Below are 17,502 nucleotides of genomic sequence, written 5' to 3'. Positions count from 1 at the left end.
TTATTTCGTGGTCGTTTTCCTTTCTAACCACCGCAAAATGCGGGAGGAAGGAACGATACAGCATAAACCGTCGCGTGGGGCGGAAAAATGTCAGATGGAATTTGAAACGACTGTCTTTTTAATGGCGATAGCGCATTAACTGAGCAAAACCGCATAAAATATGTCAAGCATAGCATCGCGTGAAGTTATAGGCTGGTCCGTAAGTTAATTCGTAGAATAAAATGCAATATTAACTTTTTTTAAATTAAAAACTTTCTTTTCGCCCCGTGCGATGGACGACGGGTTGAGGAGTTAGTACCACAGTTTTCACATTTTCTTCGGAATTTTTTTCATATTAAACGGTTGGCGTGAATAGCATGTACTCAGACAACATTAAAGCCATTATATTGCACTCGGGTTCCCTTTTAATTTTCTTTAAATCTACCCGGCCACCGAAGAAATCTTAGCAGATATTGTGGTGCCAAGGAACCAAGGTGGTCGCTTCTTAAGTGGACATGACAGGTAACATCAATTTCGTCCATCTGCAGCCTCTATCAACCTGCCAGGCTCGCTTGTAGGTTAAAATAACCCGTTTGCTTATCGTGGCTTTGATGGCTGCAGAAGGGAGTTGCAGAACCGGCTCCGGGCTAAAGAAGTTCATCGCTTTTTAAACAGCATACACCTCCTCTTGAAACACAGATGCGTGTATTCCAAGGGAAAAGTTTAGTTTTGTCCCGCTTGATTCTGTGAAGACCCCAAAATCGGAACCGTCCTCCGTCCTGAAGCCACCGGTGAAAATGCGAGAATAGTGTTTGCCGGGCGCTTTTCAGAAATTAACCACAATTGAGCCTCAAGCAGCACCATACTGTATCTCTTTTCAATTACGACTCTTGATGGCATGAAGTCAATGGGCATGGCGAGGATCGTTGGATCGAAGCCCATACCTACTATGTTGTCCAATGCCGGAAAGGGGCCATACCAATTCCCAGGCCTTTCCTTGGATGAAAACATCAAGTGGTGGTAGTCTGATCAGAGCATCTAGACGCGTGTAGTCGGAAAAGCTCCGGTGCAACAGATGGCCACAGTGCGTTGCAGTCTCGATAAACTTCTCCTGGCTCAGACAAGAGAGAGTCTACTCACTCAGACCACTGATGTATACGCGATACTAGGTCTTATCATAGTCGTGTAGGAGAAAGACTCCACGTTTTCCCAAAGACTCTCTTGCACTGCCAGAAGGCTGTCAGTGCTTTGGATGTCTTTGTTTCAATGTGTGACGTCCAAAGCAGTTTACTATCGAGGATTACTCTGAGATATTTGATTTCTTCTGATAGCTGGATGGTGAGTCCATCAAGCTTCCTACTTCTGGTAGGGAGGACAATACCAGTTTTGGTAGATTTTGCCGATAGCCCATTCGCACAGCACCAAGTGGCAATCATATCCAGAGTTTTCTGCACTTTTCTAAAGGTGTTCATTTCATAGGGGTCGGTCTCCATCTGGTTTCGCTAGGGACCAAAAGGTCTATGAGTGGCTTATTGCCAACCAGGCTAACCTAACCTAAGCTACAGGTGTTCATAAGCGAAGGGCTTGTTAGCAAACAAGTGACGTCGTCCGCATATGCTTGTGCGTAGACTCCCGAATCGTTTAAGTGGTGAATAGAGGATCGATCACCATGCATCAGAGCAATGGAGACAGCACTAATTAACTAGTTCGTTATCGTTTACGCCATAGTTTCGTGGGACTCACATAAGTTCAGGTGTATATATCGTTGCGACGTAATTTACATATCTAACTTATTTGGGTAATTTTCTTTAGGGGTGTCTATCTCCAAAAGTCTAATCGTCATTCTTCAGCGCATAGGAAAGCAGTCGCTATATAAACCTCGTTACTTTCTCTTGATATTTAGATTCATAACAAGCAAGCCCAAGAGGGCATTACGAGCAGCTCCTAAAATTGTACTCATAACACTCACTTTGCTTTCCTTGTTTGTTCTTTCCATTTTTTCTGAATAAAAACCAATTATAGTAGATTGAGAGTGATTTTTCGAGGACCTTACATGAAATGCCATAATCTGCTTAAAAATCGGACTGTTAATATAGCCTCGGCAAAATGACTGTGGAGCTACTTTCGCTCTTTTATAAAGCATTTATTTGTATAAAATGAACAAAATGCATTTTTATCGAAGAAACATTGACAATTTTTTACATTTTTCCATAATTAAACTGCTGTTGTGCCATTTTCAAGGCACAATCGAAAACATAAATAAATCCAAATATTTATACATTATTTATAGACTATCTTGAAAGCTCGCTTCTGAATGTACTACACCTGCATAAATTTGCGAATCTTCAAAAGTTGGCTTTGATCTTGAAGTTTGAAAAAAATCTCCCATCAATTCTGACTGACAAGCAATCTGATTGCGAAAAGAATTCCCGGGAACTGTCACTTGACAATCAAAAGTCCAACTCAATGTCAAAGTTAAGTACTTGCAAACCACACACAAAATTGCGCGTATCCACCACTTGATGTATGATATGTACGATACTCGGCTGTTGAAAGTGCTCGAATGTACTATAATATTATTTATTATACGCCGATTGCTGACAAGCCAATTGGAGTCCTTTTGGCGAAATGAACAAATGCATGTGTAATATGTTTGCAATGCGAGTGTGTGTGAAATTGTGAGATAATCCGTAAAGGAATTTAAACAAGCTGCAATTTTTGTGAATTCGCGCAGACTGTGGCAGTGCTGACAGCAACGATCGGAGCTGACGACAACAACGACAACGACGACGACGACGGCAGCACGAATTGACAGACGCTTGTCAAGCGCATATCATCATCATTATTCAAGCGTCAAACTGTCAGAAGAGTAGCGATTGTAGGGTATACACATGTGTGAATGTGTGACATCCTTTTCCGCAAGGCTCAGGCAAATGACAGCCTCGACATTCAGAAATGCTTGCATGCACTCACAAACTTACTGCAATCAGCGACAACTACGACCGAAATCTTCACGTAACAATATTAACGATTCGCGAACGACAACTGCCTTTGTTTGCAAGGACACACAATAACAACAACACCAATCAAATGGAAGCCGCCAGTCATAGTCAGCCAGCCGGCAGCGTTTGCCTGGCGGCAACTGAACGTTTGTTGCATAATGAGACAATGTTGTTGTTGTTGTTGTTGTTGTTGTTGCTGCTGTTGTTGCTGTTGCTGATGGATGAAGCAACCAAAGCGTTTTCCCCCGGTGGCTCTCTATCTGGCTGTCTGTCGGTCTGCAACCTTTTGATGGCCCTTGACAGGGCTCCATCAGTGTGACGAGAACGGCGACAATGTCATTCTCGGGCTGAAGCTCATCGGACGCGGCGACATTGGTAGCAGCAGTAATATGCAATGCAAAATCCATCAAGAAACTGAACAAAAATTTACATACAATACGCAATGCTTTCCAACGCATTATTGTGGCAACGCCAAAGCAAAGCCAACTACTATCAACTCAATGGGCTGACAGTGCGACTGAGCTGAGCAGCATACTGTCCGACTGCCTTTCAGGTTCAAAATGGCTGAATAAACAACCGAACTCAAGTGAATTCATGAACGATTGCATGTACGGATATATTCGCATGGAGTTGGTTGTTTGATTGGATTGCTGGCTTACTGGCTGGTTGAATGGCTGCTTTATTGTGGGATGGCTGGCTGGCTGGTTGGTGGGTTGGCTGGCTAGCTACTTGGTGTACGCATAAAATGCGAACTGTAATTGATTGCATGACATTTTGAACGTTAGCCTGCCGGTCTGCCTTCCTGTTTTGCCAGCTCAAAAAGTCGTACATCAACCTGACGGCCTGTTAGCCTACTAGCCTGGCGGGCTCTCCGAAGCTCTCTCCGTTTTTGCTTCGGGCTGCCAATCCTGCCGGCTAGCAGCAGGCTGCATTGTTTGACATGGAGATTGACAACATGTCGTTGTTGGTCGAAATGTTGATTGACATGAGTAATCAAGCGGCCAAAATGTCAACATACTTGTACGCCGAAAGGCAAAAGGTAGAATGAGCAAAGCAATGAAATCGAAAAATACTACACCAAAAACAACAACATTGACAAATGGAAAAAATACGAAAAGTTATACGAAAATGAAGTGAATTAGCCTAGCAGATCACACAGGAAAATGCCGCGCGAAATCGTTTGGACAAAAGTTAAATCGTTTCATACCAACAATGTTTTTACAAGGATTAGGTGAACAACAGCCGTTCGCTTAATTAGTTGCAATTGGAAAATACTTAAAGCTTTCATATATATATGTGGCCATCACCACTTTGTACTAATTACTAAAACTTAGCGATATTACCTACCGATTTTTATACAAGGTGGCGCAAAAGTAAACTTGCCACGTTTTTTGGCTTTAAAAAAAATGAAAAACTTTGATTCTTCTTGTGGATTATTTTTATTTGGTCTTTTCATTTTTTTCACATCAAGTTGAGAATATGATGTCACGTAAATGGCCGCCGCCACAGTTGATTGCCCTTTTTATGGCATTTTCCATCCCTTTGGCCAAATCTTCCGGCGATAGGTCCTCACATTCTTGACGGATATTGTCTTTAAGAGCTGCAAGAGTCTGAGGCTTGTTGACATAAACCCGCGACTTCAAAAAGCCCCACAAAAAGAAGTCTGGAGCAGTCAAATCAGGCGATCTTGCTGGCTAGTGCAAATCGCCAAAACGGGAAATTAGGCACCCGGGAAATGCATCCTTCAGCATATCGGTTGTGGCACGTGCAGTGTGTGCCGTTGCACCCTCCTGTTGGAACCACATGTTTTCCAATCCCAATTCATCAAGTTGCGGCAAAAAGAACTCGTTAATCATTGCTTTGTAGCGCTCACCATTCACAGTAACCGTTTGCCCCGCGACGTCTTCGAAAAAAAAAGGTCCGATGACTCTTCCAGCGAAAACAGCACACCATACAGTAACTTTGAGCGGGTGTAATGACTCTTCGTGGGTTACACGCGGATTTTCAGTGCCCAGAAGCGTAAATTTTGCTTATTTACGTACCCGCTAAGATGGAAATGGGCCTCATCACTCATGATTATTTTTGATGAAAAATCATCTTCCTCTTGGTGGTGATTAAGGATGGCTTGAGCGTATGCTAGACGCGATTGGCGGTCAGCAGCTAACAGCTGATGCACCGTCTGGACTTTGTACGGAAACATCTTCAAATCTTGTACCAAAATTCGCTGTAAAGACCGTCGACTGATACCCATTTGCGTGGCACGTCGCCTGGTCGATGTCGACGGCGCTTCCATGACATCCTCGGCTACAGCAGCAATATTCTCTGCAGAACGGCTACTCCGGGGTCTGCCACGCCTGGCACGCCTGGCAGCATCTCGTGTTGTGCCAGTCTCTTCGAGGCGAGCGGCTAAACGTCGCAGTGTTTCACCAGTAGGCGTTGGACGGCGAGGAAATCTTCGACAAAATTCACGTTGTACCAAAGTCACAGACCGGTTATTGGTCAAATAAATAGTCAGCAATATTCCGCGTTCTGGAGCAGTGTAGCGTAACATTGTTTGTTAACGTGTATTTCGCATGTGTTCACTACACAAATGTCAAAACAGAACTGACATTAGGGGCCAATCGCAAAATTTATAGCATTTTCTGATAGGAGGATTACTTTAGCGCCACCTATTAGGTACCTATGAAATGATGCTTTCGCTAGGAGTACTTTTAAACCTTCCTTAATGTCTTGTTTTTTTCATCTGTCATCTGCCAACAATATTCAGTTCATTGTTTGTTACGTTTCATACAACAATGCATTTTTGTCGCTCTTAAAAATGTTGAATTTCGTGCCTTCAAACTACGGTTTGCAAACATCGTTGATTTTCTGTTATCAATTGAAGAAAAACGTTTCTCAAGTTCATCAAATGCTTATAGAAGCTTATGGTGGACATGCTCTAAGTAGAGCACAGTGCTCATTACATAGGTATATACTCTGCATGACAAATGCCAAAGATGACTTAAAAATGGTATAGTCTTGGAATTATTCACTACTGACTTCTATTCTCGTGTATATTTTGCCTGAAATCAACTTTTATATATTACCCTTCCGAAAAAATCCAATGCTAAGTATTGCAGTGAATATAGACTGATAAGTCTAATGAGTCACGCCCTAAAAATAGTTCTTAAAGTTCTACACAACAGAAATTACAAAAAATGCGAAGAAGCAATGGGTGAAATGCAATTTGGTTTCGGTGGAGGAATGGGTACAAGAGAAGCTTTATTTTGTGTTCAGGTGCTTGTTGAAAATTGTAGAGATATACAAAAAGATGTCTTTCATGGTTTTGTAGACTACGTAAAAGCATTTGACACGGCGCAACATGACAAATTGTTCAATATTTTAAGATCTCTGAATATCGATGAAAAGTTGATGGTGACCGCACTGAAGACATATCGATTTCGACAAGGCTGCATACTCCCTCCAGTGCTCTGTAATATTTTTTCCGAAAGAATATTTCAGGAAGCATTAGAAAATGTTGAGGATGGTATCAAAGTAAATGACATCATTATAAATAACATCAGGTACGCCGACGATACAATTCCACTATGTGACAGTTTGGCTGGCCTTCAAAAACTGGTCGATAAAGTTGCAATGCACAGTCAACTATGCGGCCTCAAAATCAACATCAGCGAAACTAATGAACCACACCTAAATGTCAAGTTTTTTCTGCATTTTATTTAATATTTTTCAATTTCAGACGAACTCAATTTGAACCATGGGAAGATACATAATCGAGCAACAAGCAGGAAATGGCAACAGTGAATGACCAATTTTCGAAGAAAATCCTCTTCAGTGATGAGGCACATTTTCACCTAAGTGGATTCATCAATAAGCAGAATTGCCGCATTTGAGCGAATGATAATCCAAGAGTGATTGCCGAAAAACCAATGCACCCACAAAGAGTGACTATTTGGTGCGGTTTATGGGCCGGTCAGGCAGTTACTGTGAATAGTGTTCGCTATCGTGAGACGATAACGAACTTTTTATGGCCCGAATTGGAAGATATGGATGTGGACGATATGTGATTTCAACAGGGCGGTGCCACTTGTCACACAGCTAACGAAACAATGGCTCTTTTGCGCGAAAAATCTGATGGCCAAATAATCTCACGTCGCGGCGATGTCAATTGGCCACCAAGATCATGTTATTTGACACAGTTGGACTTCATTCTTTGGGGTTATTTGAAAGAAAAAGTGTGCGCCGATAAGTCAGCAACAATTCAAGAGCTAAAGGATGAGATAATTCGGCACATTAACGGCATAGAACCTCAATTATGATACAGCGTCATCGAAAATTGGGACCATCGGATGGAGGTGTCCGTCGAGGCCGCGGCGGTCATTTGGCCGATATTTTGTTCCATACGCAATTGAGCCATACCAATATTATCAGAATGAAGAGAAGTGACAATAATTTCCTAAAAAATTGTATTTTATTCAAAATCAACACCGGCCCTTAAAACTTAACCACCCTTTACATACAACAACACTTATTTAACCACCAAAATTGCTCCTGTAGAAGGCGTAAATAAACTTATATACCTTGGTTGCCTTCTCAACGAACACTGGGTTGCCTCAACAGAAATAAGATGTCGCATCGAAATGGCAAGATTCGCATTTTTTAAATATGCCAAAGTCCTAAAATGTTGCGAGGTCAATCTTCAACTAAAAATGCGCTTCATAAAATGCTATGTATGGTCAGTTTTGCTATATGGCATGGAAATATGGACCGTAAAACTCTCCGACATGAATAGACTGGAAGCATTTGAAATGTAGCTTCTCCGGAGATTGCTTAAGATAGCATGAACCGACGAAATTTCTAATGAAGGAGTGCTGGGAGAGTTCACGGCGACAGGCAACTAATCAAATGCATCAAACGACGAAAAACTCCTTATTTGGATGCCCCAGATTCTGCGAAACCCGAAATAGGAACTGTTGCAACTCATATTCCAGTGCAAGATCGAAGGAAGAAGAGTTAACGCGCGTAAGCAGCTTTCTTGATTGAGGAACATAAGGCAGTGGACCGGTATACAGCGTGTGGGTCCCCCCTTGGAAGCAGCTAGAGACCGCGAATTATTTTCAAATATAGTTAAAAATTTAAATTAAAAAAAGAAACAAAAAAAAAATTAAAAAAAAGTGTTTATTACTTTTAAATTGTATAATCGTTTATATTCGATATAATTGGCGCGTACACTCTTTTTGTGTGTTTGGCTGAGCTCCTCCCCCTATTTGTGGCGTGCGTCTTGCTGTTGTTCCACAAATGGAGGGACCTACAGTTTCAAGCCGACTCCGAACGGCAGATATTTCTATGAGGGGCGTTTTCATGGCAGAAATACACTCGGAGGTTTGCCATTGCCTGCCGAGGGTCGACGGCTATTAGAAAAATGTTTTTCTTAATTTTGGTGTTTCACTGAGTTTCGAACCAACGTTCTCTCTGTGAATTCCGAATAGCTACGGCGGCCGGCGTTCGATTACGAATAGCAAATAAAGAAAGAAGAAGACTTCTAGATGCCACTTTTGAAGGAGCCTTTAGTCGGCCCCAGTTTGTTTATGCGGTGTTGTTGTTAGCTAAGTATTTCGCTGGATTAATCATCAAATGTCTCACATTATTTGATTGATATGATAAGCAACTAGAAAACCCACTAACATTAGTCAGAGGTAGGTTGTGTGTATTAGATTGAATTCCATTAAAATTGCAATTTGACCATAACAAACTGCCATAACCGAATTATGCAAGTGCTTTGTGCGCTAATGTCTCATCACCAAAAACGGCGCAAACAATTAATCATTTCCGATTTTGTTGACTTTTCACCAAAAATGTATATGCAATTTAACGCGTCAATCAAAGTGGCAGCGGTGGCGGCAATAGCGGTAGCGATAGCAAGCACGGCGCATGAACGCTAACAAGCGTATGTTTTAACCATTTAAGTGTTTATGCTTTCATTGTTGCCTGCTTATTTGCTTGATGGCGAGTCGGTTGTTTGTTTGTGGCCGGTCCGTTGCGCTAACCACCAATGGATGTGAGTGGCCGGTTTAACGGTGACGTTAGTCATCACAAACAACAACAAACAAACTGGCACGATCAACCAACTTTAGCAACATCCAGCTGAGCGGCTGAACAACAAATCAAGCACACCATCCTTCATTTCACCCTTCACTCATTGCGCGCAAAGATTGTCGGTGGCACTGGCGGTAAAGATAGAACAGCTGAAGTAAGCGGTTACTGAAAATGAAAACAAAAATCATATATGTACATACGTATATACGTACATACAGTGTGCACACATAAAAACAAAAGGTTTTAATTCAAGAGCGCAAAAGTCACACTGATGACCATCGATCAAAACTGTCAGCGCTGTCAATCATTTCGTTATTTATAGCCTCAAGTTGAACGAAGACGTCACATTGTTCAAATTGTTTCGACAGCGAAGCGGTTGGAGTCGCCACCGCTGCCGCCATTGCCGCCACCAACTCCGAGGCAAAAAGAAACCACACAAAACAAAAAACCAGCAAATGCAAAGCATATTGATGGCTCGGAGGGGAGTGGAGCAACTCCGGTGGTCAGCGAGGAGGCGATAGCGCGGCACCCATTTAGCTCATCAATCGGTTTTGCTTAAGGTAGGTGCAGGCTATTGCGGCGGCAGTGAGTACAACTCTTAAAATTACTGTCGTTTTTCAACAACATTTTTTCTCGCTTTCTTTCGCTTTTTGCGATTCCTCACTATTTATCTTAATAGGCAGACATTCACATATGCCAGTTGTCCGCTGAGGAGTTGCAATCACTTCGCGCTAGGCAATGTTTGCGCATTTTGGGCAGCGGCAGTAATAATCAATCCACTCAATCTTCAGACTGGTCAATCAGTTCAATCAATAATTATTTACTGACATTTTTCGGCATAAAAATGCTTTTGTCTGTTTGTAGTTTTTGGAGTCATTAAGGCAAATCCATCAAAATGGTGAAAAAATTGTTTGTAGCTTTTAATGTGAAGGCGACGTGTTGGGCGGCGTCTGCGAAAGCGTTCCGATTGACGCGTCCCATTTGGCGTCGCCAGTGGTCTCTTCGTTCGTTTTGGCGCAACAAGCTGTCAAAAAGGGGATCCAAACATCAAGGCGCTGATTGCAGACGTAGCAGATATATAAGTATGAAGTTAAAAAAAAAACGGGGCATACTATTACATATAAATGTTTGCATACATATGTACGCACGTATGGCTACGTACATATTTATGCCAACTTTTATACGCCCGTTATGCACTTTTCGTCACAACACGTCTGTGTCTGACATTTGATTGATAGCTTCTTGTGTTGTTGTTTTCGGCGCCTCTTTTCAACGCCAAGCTACTGTTTGTGTTCATCTGCCTGTTGTGATCGCTTTTGTGAAGCGTGTGAAAGCGTGTCGTAATTTCGCTTGTGGCTTTCATATGGCCAATTGGAAAATCATTTACCATTTGCAGGCTGATGGAAGTGTTTTTTAAAGAAAACTTACGAACATTTTGGAATTACCAATATTTTGGGTAAAGCTTGCCTTTGGGTGGAGTTTGCGCTTAAGTTTTGCTTAATTATTATTACAAAATGAGGCTTGTTTTAAATTAAACACCTAAAAACCGGATTGTGTTTGAAGGAGTAATTCGAAAATGGATTTACTGTGGATGTAGAGTGAGATTAACGCAGTATACACCATCTTAATCAAAAAGTTTTTGGAACAACTGTCAGGTGATGCTCTAAGTCAACTGAATTGAGTTCTGTTTTTTTTGTTTTTGTTAGGTTGCCACATCTGTGATTAAGATTCTTCTCAAAATTGCATGGCCATTGCTTGGCATTTGTAAAGGTTACGCTGTCTTGAGTAAGTCTACTACTGTGGGCAAAAAGTAAGGTGAATTTATTTGTCAAACTTCGCGGGATTAAAATTTCGCTCTAGTTATTTTTTTCATGAGTTGGCAGCACTGTTCGTAACATCTGGGCCAACTTTCATGTGAATGTCATTATCAGTAATATATTTACGCTTGTGTTTACCAAACGACCAAGAGTGCATTTTTCGATTTTTACAATGTCTGATTTGATTGAGCAGAGAAGTGCCATCAAATTTTGTTTGCGGAATGAAATTTCGGCTGCGGAAACATTTAGCATGTTGCAGAAGGCATTTGGTGATTCGACCATGTCGTAGAAAAATGTTTATAAGTGGTACAAAGACTTCAAAGAGGGTCGAGAACGTGTTGATGACTTGGAGCGCTCCGGACGACCATCGACGTCAACAGATGACCAACACGTCAATAAAGTGAAGGAGTTAGTGCTCAGAAATCGTCGGTTGACTGTTAAAGACCTTACTGATCTGATCGGAATATCAGAAGGATCTGTGAAAACCATTTTGAAAGACCATTTGGGCCTACGAAAAGTCAAATCTCGTTTGGTACCGAAAACTCTCAATTTCTTGGAAAAAAGTCGTCGCGTGGATGTGTGTGAAACAATGCTTTCAGACTATCAGGATAAGCTCAAATGCATCATTACGGGAGATGAGACTTGGATTTATGCTTACGACCCTGAAACAACCGACCAATCAAGCGAATATCGTGCTAAAGGCGAGTCCAGACCGAAAAGAGCATGTCAAAGTCGTTCAAAAATAAAGGTCATGATGACATTTTTTTCGATTTTCGTGGTGTGGTGAACTATGAGTTCCTTCCACCTGGCCAAACTGTTAATAAGGAATATTATTTGAGCGTTATGTGTCGTTTACGTGAAGCAATTCGTCTAAAAAGACCAGAATTATGGGCCAACAACTCTTGGTTTTTGCATCACGATAATGCACCGTCTCACACTACACTCGTTCTTCGTGACCATTTCCAAAAGTTCCATATCGTTCCGCAACCACCGTATTCGCCTGATTTGGCTCCGTGTGACTTCTGGCTATTCCCAAAACTCAAGAGACCACTCCGGGGAACGCGTTTCGAGTCGATTGAGGAGATAAAAGCTGAATCGAAGAAGGTGCTGATGGCTATACCGGAAATGGACTATTTGGCATGTTTCGGGGATTGGAAAAATCGTTGGCATAAGTGTATTTCATCGTGAGGGGATTATTTTGAAGGGGATGAAATTTATTTACAAGAATAAATAAAGATTTTTCATTTTACAACCAAATTCATCTTACTTTTTTCCGGGAACTTTTTTTATTAAAGTGGTAAGAGCAAATTAATCACATGGTAAACTTCTTAAGGGAAACCCTGGGTCCAACAGAACCTAGGTTCCAAAAGCTTCGCTTTGAGTTCGAATGCGCCATAAAGTGGAATGAGCTAGCAACAATACTAAATAGTCTGAGTGGCGTAGTGAAGACCTCGGATAAATGCCAGACAGTAAGAAAACTAATCCATACTTAAAAGGTCTTAATCAAAAAAGGGACTTAAAAAGCCGCAACAGCATCAAAGCACGGGACCGGCGAAGACAGCAGGCTTTCACTGGAAAGAGGACTATCAATAGGAGGCGTCTCACGGAATTCCAGAGGCGTGTAACTGCTCTTATTGGAGAGAAATACAAAGGACGATTCAGCAGCTGAAAATTTTCCACTGGAGGAATGAATGAATCGAATGAAGTGTATGTTTTTGCATATATATGTAACTTATTAATGTGCCAATTTTTATGATATTAAACTGGGTATTGAGCTTCATTTTGAGCAATTTTTATCTGCTTCTCCATCGAATGCTGGTAGTGAGCATTTCTTGAATGCTTCAAGTCAGCACCGAGAGACGGTGAAAACACCGACCAACAAGGTGAAAACGCCGATAAGCAACTGTTTTTACTTTACAATATAAAATTTTACAACGATGACTATTATACATTAATAAAATACGGTGCGTGACTATCGTAGTGCCCAATATCGAGAAATTGGGCATGAAATACCAAAATTATAAAAATATAAAATATTTTTTCTAATATCGCACGCTCCTCGGCAGGCAATGGCAAACCTCAGAGTGTATTTCTTCCAAGAAAAAGCTTCTCGGCATGAAATTCTAGAGCCCTTGTTTTGCTGAGGAGCTGGGCCAAACACCCTGCACAGTGTGGAAGTGCCAATTATATATGCACATATATGTATATTCATATATATTAGGCCGGGTCGATTTGTGGGGAGGCAAAAAAATCGCCCATTGCTCTGTGAAAATCATATTCTAGGGCTCAAAATAAGAAACTTTGCCGAAGGAACCATAGCTCTAAAACGAATTCTGATGTCCCCCAATTTGGGTCAAACTTTTTAGTTTCTTTTCTCATGTAAAAGCCAAAAATGGTGATATTTTGAAATGATTGTATGGGGAACCCCCCAGGGGAGTTCCAGGGGGTGTGCCACTGGCATGGGTGGATCGGCCGTCCAAAGTTAGTGGGGGTCGGTCATACATTTGGACTCGATTGGAGCATTCTAAATGGGTCAAAGTGGAATTTTTCGTTCGACCCAAATCGGGGACATCAGAATTCGTTTTAGAGGTATGGTTCCTTCGGCAAAGTTTCTTATTTTGATACCTAGAATACAATTTTCACAGAGCAATGAGCGATTTTTAAATCGACCCGCCCTAATATATATATATATTATAAGAATATGTTACGAGTTGAAATTAATCTGTTTAAAAATTAATGTACCATTTTTGTATCTTTATTAATAAAACTGAGGGATTTTTTAAAAGCTATTGCTTGATTTTTACTTCGGCCCTTCAAAATGTTTGGTTTCGACGGAAGTTCGGTTCATTTCCATTTTAAAATAAAAGTTCGGTCGGTCTCTAATGAAAGCATTGAGAGATGCATTTAATACTTTGGAAATGGCTGACTCTTTGCCCGGAACAGATTTGTTAAAATTTTGAACATATCAGCATTTTTTCTTATGCTTGAGGTGCTAAGAGTGAATATCTGAAGTGTTACGAGGTCATCGTCAGTGAAGGAAATTAACAAACAGTCTTCGGTGCCAAGATTTTCTGCGGTCAGATTCAAGCAAATTTTATAAAAAAAATATAAACATTTTTATTAAATTCAAGACTCAGCTTTTATTTATTTGCCATATTTTTATATGAAATTTGGTAAAATAAAATATACCTTCTGAATTTTATTTTAACATATTTTCCGAAGACCAAAACACATCGCAACAAATTCTTGAAAATTCTGCGAAATGGCACTACGAGTGCATTCAGTGCTGCTACTCTACGAATTCCAAATTTGAGACTTAGTTATTCAAACTCAGTGATACTTTTTTCATAGAATCCACAGTGATACTTTCCTATAGAAAGGGTTGAGTGTCTCCAGCCCTGGTGATATCCTGCTTGTAGTCTAGCCGCGATCCAATTCGGCAACTGAAAGCGAACTGTTTGCCACAAATTGAAAATTACGTGTCACGTTGTTTGTCCGCGATGGACTCCTAAACTATTTAACCGATTTTAATCAAATTTGCACACTGTGTGCAGTTTGATCCAACTTGAAAGATAGGATAGCGTTTACCTTAATTTATAGTCGCAATATTATTTTATTGCAAAATACATTTTTATTATTTAATAGTCACATTTATCTGTTAGCTCTAAACGATTCTAACAGATGGCGGCATCTGTTGACTGGATTGAGTAAGTATTTAATAGATGGCGCTGAATTAAAAATACAAACGTTTCACATAAACTACAATTCAATGGCATTGCCACCACGTGTTGCTGAGGCTAAAGTATAAATCAAATCTATTTCGTAGTGAACGCAATCAGTGAAATTCCGTTATAACTTTTTCAATTTTTGGTGTTAGCATAGCCGGCCACGTGTTGTTTAGACTGAGTATAAATTAAATTCATATAATAGTAAAAATAATACAGTGGAATTATTATTGCTTTTCTATGGTTAGTGCTTCAATGTTCAAAAGTCTTTACTTAAATTATATATTGTACATGTAAGTATTATCACATAGTTATATTGTTATATTTGCTGTGAATCAAATCACATTGTATGTATGTCCTGAGGTACAAAGGCTCGAGGATCTGAATGAATCTGGTTATCTATCTATCTACAGGGTGGCTGATGAATTTTGCTACATTAAGAAACTCAAATAACTTTTTTTTTAGTGTATGGAATTCATTTTTTTTTTTCAAGTTGAAGGTCATTAAATTTTATTAAATGTAGCTTAACTAGTTTTAAAAATAATTGAATTTAAATGCCCCCCATGCTCGTTGACTCAAGTGCGGCATCTTAGTAAAAAGTTGTTCATTGCTGCTTTGAGAGTTGCGACAGGAATAGCCGCAATTGTTGCCCGAATGTATTGTTTTAGTTCATCCAAATTTGTTGGCTTTGTTTTATAAACTTCTTGTTTACATAAACCCCACAAGAAAAATTCAGGTGCAGTAAGGTCAGGCGACCTGGGGGGCCAACGCAATTCGGAGTTGCTTGAAATCAGTTTATTGGGAAATTTTCGTCGCAACTCTGTCATAACAGTCTGGGCTATGTGAGACGTTGCCCCATCTTGTTGAAACCACACAGAGTTGAAAGGAATTCTCTTTCGGCGTAGTTCTGGATAGAAAAATTCTTTCAGCATTTTCAAATAACGGTCTCCAGTAACCGTAACGGTGTGACCATTTTCTTCAAAAAAATAAGGCCCGACAATACAGCGCGAAGAAACCGCACACCACACTGTCACGCGAAGAGGATGCAATTCCGTCTCGTGGAGTATCTGTGGGTTAGAAGTACTCCATATTCGACAATTTTGTTTGTTCACATTGCCGTTTAAATCGAAATGGGCCTCATCAGACATGAAAAGGCAGTTTAACATGTTTTGGTCTTCTTCCACCATTTGCAGGATCTTCTGGCAAAATTCCAAGCGAATCGACAAGTCTGCTGCATTCAGTTTGTTAACCATTTGAATTTTGTAGGGAAATAAGTCTAAATCTTTGTGCATTATTGTTTGCAAAGACTGTCGGCTGACACCAAGTTGAGCAGATAAGCTTCTTGTTGAAACCCTTGGATTGCTTTGTATAGCTGCAGCTACAGCAGCGATCGTTTCCTCCGTCCGAACTGGTGGGTTTCGATGATAAGGCCTTCTTGCGACTGTTCCTTGCTCAGCAAAATTATTCACCAGTCTCATTATGGTCCATCTGCTCGGGGGATCGCCGCCAAACATCCGCCTGTACTCTCTCTGTACCAAAACTACAGACTCCAGTGCGTGATAGCGGCGGACTATCCAAATTCTTGTTTGCGTGTCCCAGTTATCCATTTTAATAAATTTTAAAGATCAATCTGCAAATTAAAACAAAAATGGAACAGATAACTTAAAAAGAAAAAAAGTTATTCAATTTTTTTTTGGTAGCGGCTTTCATCAGCCACCCTGTATTATCGGCTTGCTTCTCATATTATTGATTTATTATATTGTTAATGGTAAATCGATTGACAAAAATTTATTCACCATTCCGCAGATAATTTAACGGAGATTTATATATTAATAACAGTGCCATCTCGAAAAGTTAATTGATATACATATATATGAAAAATTCGTACAAAGCTCCTCAAACTTTTTGAATAATTTTTTTTTGTATTATATTATTTTTATTGAACCTCTATTGAAAATTATTCAATGTGCTACAATAGCACGCTTTTTAGTTTTTTCTTTTTTGATATTTTAATATTTTAATTATCATTTGCAGTCTAATGCCACCGAAAAAATTTAACCTCAACAACGCGCTGAGCAGAGAAGTACGACGCAAATGTGCTGAAAGAGCTCATCAATCGGCAGAACAAATCGCAACAAGAAATGCAGCTCAAAGTATCAGGACAGCACAGGGTCGTGCACAGGAATCTCAAGAACAGCATGACGAACGTCTGCGACAGACTATTACAAGAACCAGAGCGGCACGAGAACGAAACATAGCTGCAGCACGAGTACAAGAACGACAGAGACAGCGGACCAGCCGCTCATTAACACGTGCATCATTTGTTCGTATTGCTTTCGAATATGCACCAGAAATTAACTACTCTGCGCATTCAAAAATTGCTATCGGTGCAATAGATAAAGTATGTCAATATTGTCAGGCAATGAAATTTAAGAATGAATCACCTGGCATGTGCTGCGCATCAGGAATTTTCAAAATAATAACAATTATTGATAAAGATTTAAAACTATCTGCCCTACCTACCTTATTTATAAGTTTAAGTATTACGTGTTACTTACTAACAACTTTGTAATATACTTATTTGTTACTAACTTGAATACAAAAAATAAAATTTTTTAATTATTTCTTTTGTATTGATTTTTGCTCAATATCAACCGTGGTAGAAAATCAATCAAGTTTTTTTACAAATGGCATCTGTTTAAAAAAGTATGGTGGTCCCCATGACTGGTGCTCTCCTACCGTTTGCCTTGAATAGTTTACTACTATGTAATATAACAAAAACATTAGCCACCGCAAGACGTGGCCGGCTCTGCTAGTACTTGTATATACAGTGGCTCAATAAAGAACTCGGACATCCAAGTGATATGGTTTTAAATAAAAAAA

At 40.1% G+C, this 17,502-nt stretch overlaps 1 protein-coding gene across 1 annotated transcript; it reads left to right on the top strand.

The window, feature by feature from the left end:
- Positions 1–14,684: 14,684 nt before the first annotated feature.
- Positions 14,685–17,236, top strand: LOC128864158 (uncharacterized). The gene is made up of 2 exons (XM_054103680.1): positions 14,685–14,912; positions 16,654–17,236. Exons 1-2 carry the CDS (start codon positions 14,860–14,862, stop codon positions 17,189–17,191), a joined length of 591 nt encoding a protein of 196 aa, XP_053959655.1. The 5' UTR covers positions 14,685–14,859; the 3' UTR covers positions 17,192–17,236.
- The last annotated feature ends 266 nt before the right edge of the window (positions 17,237–17,502 follow it).

The sequence above is a fragment of the Anastrepha ludens genome, chromosome 5, assembly GCF_028408465.1.
Source record: "Anastrepha ludens isolate Willacy chromosome 5, idAnaLude1.1, whole genome shotgun sequence".
Lineage (NCBI taxonomy): Eukaryota > Metazoa > Arthropoda > Insecta > Diptera > Tephritidae > Anastrepha > Anastrepha ludens.
The sequence above is the reverse complement of the archived record's forward strand: the minus strand, read 5'-3'. Positions and strand labels throughout refer to the sequence as shown.

What these genes read in the sequence shown, in the direction of transcription:
- LOC128864158 (XM_054103680.1), top strand. Translation starts at nt 14,860, where the DNA reads ATGGTTAGTGCTTCAATGTTCAAAAGTCTTTACTTAAATTATATATTG. An exon ending in TTAAATTATATATTGTACAT is followed by an intron (nt 14,913 to 16,653) that starts GTAAGTATTATC and finishes TATCATTTGCAG; the next exon opens with TCTAATGCCACCGAAAAAAT.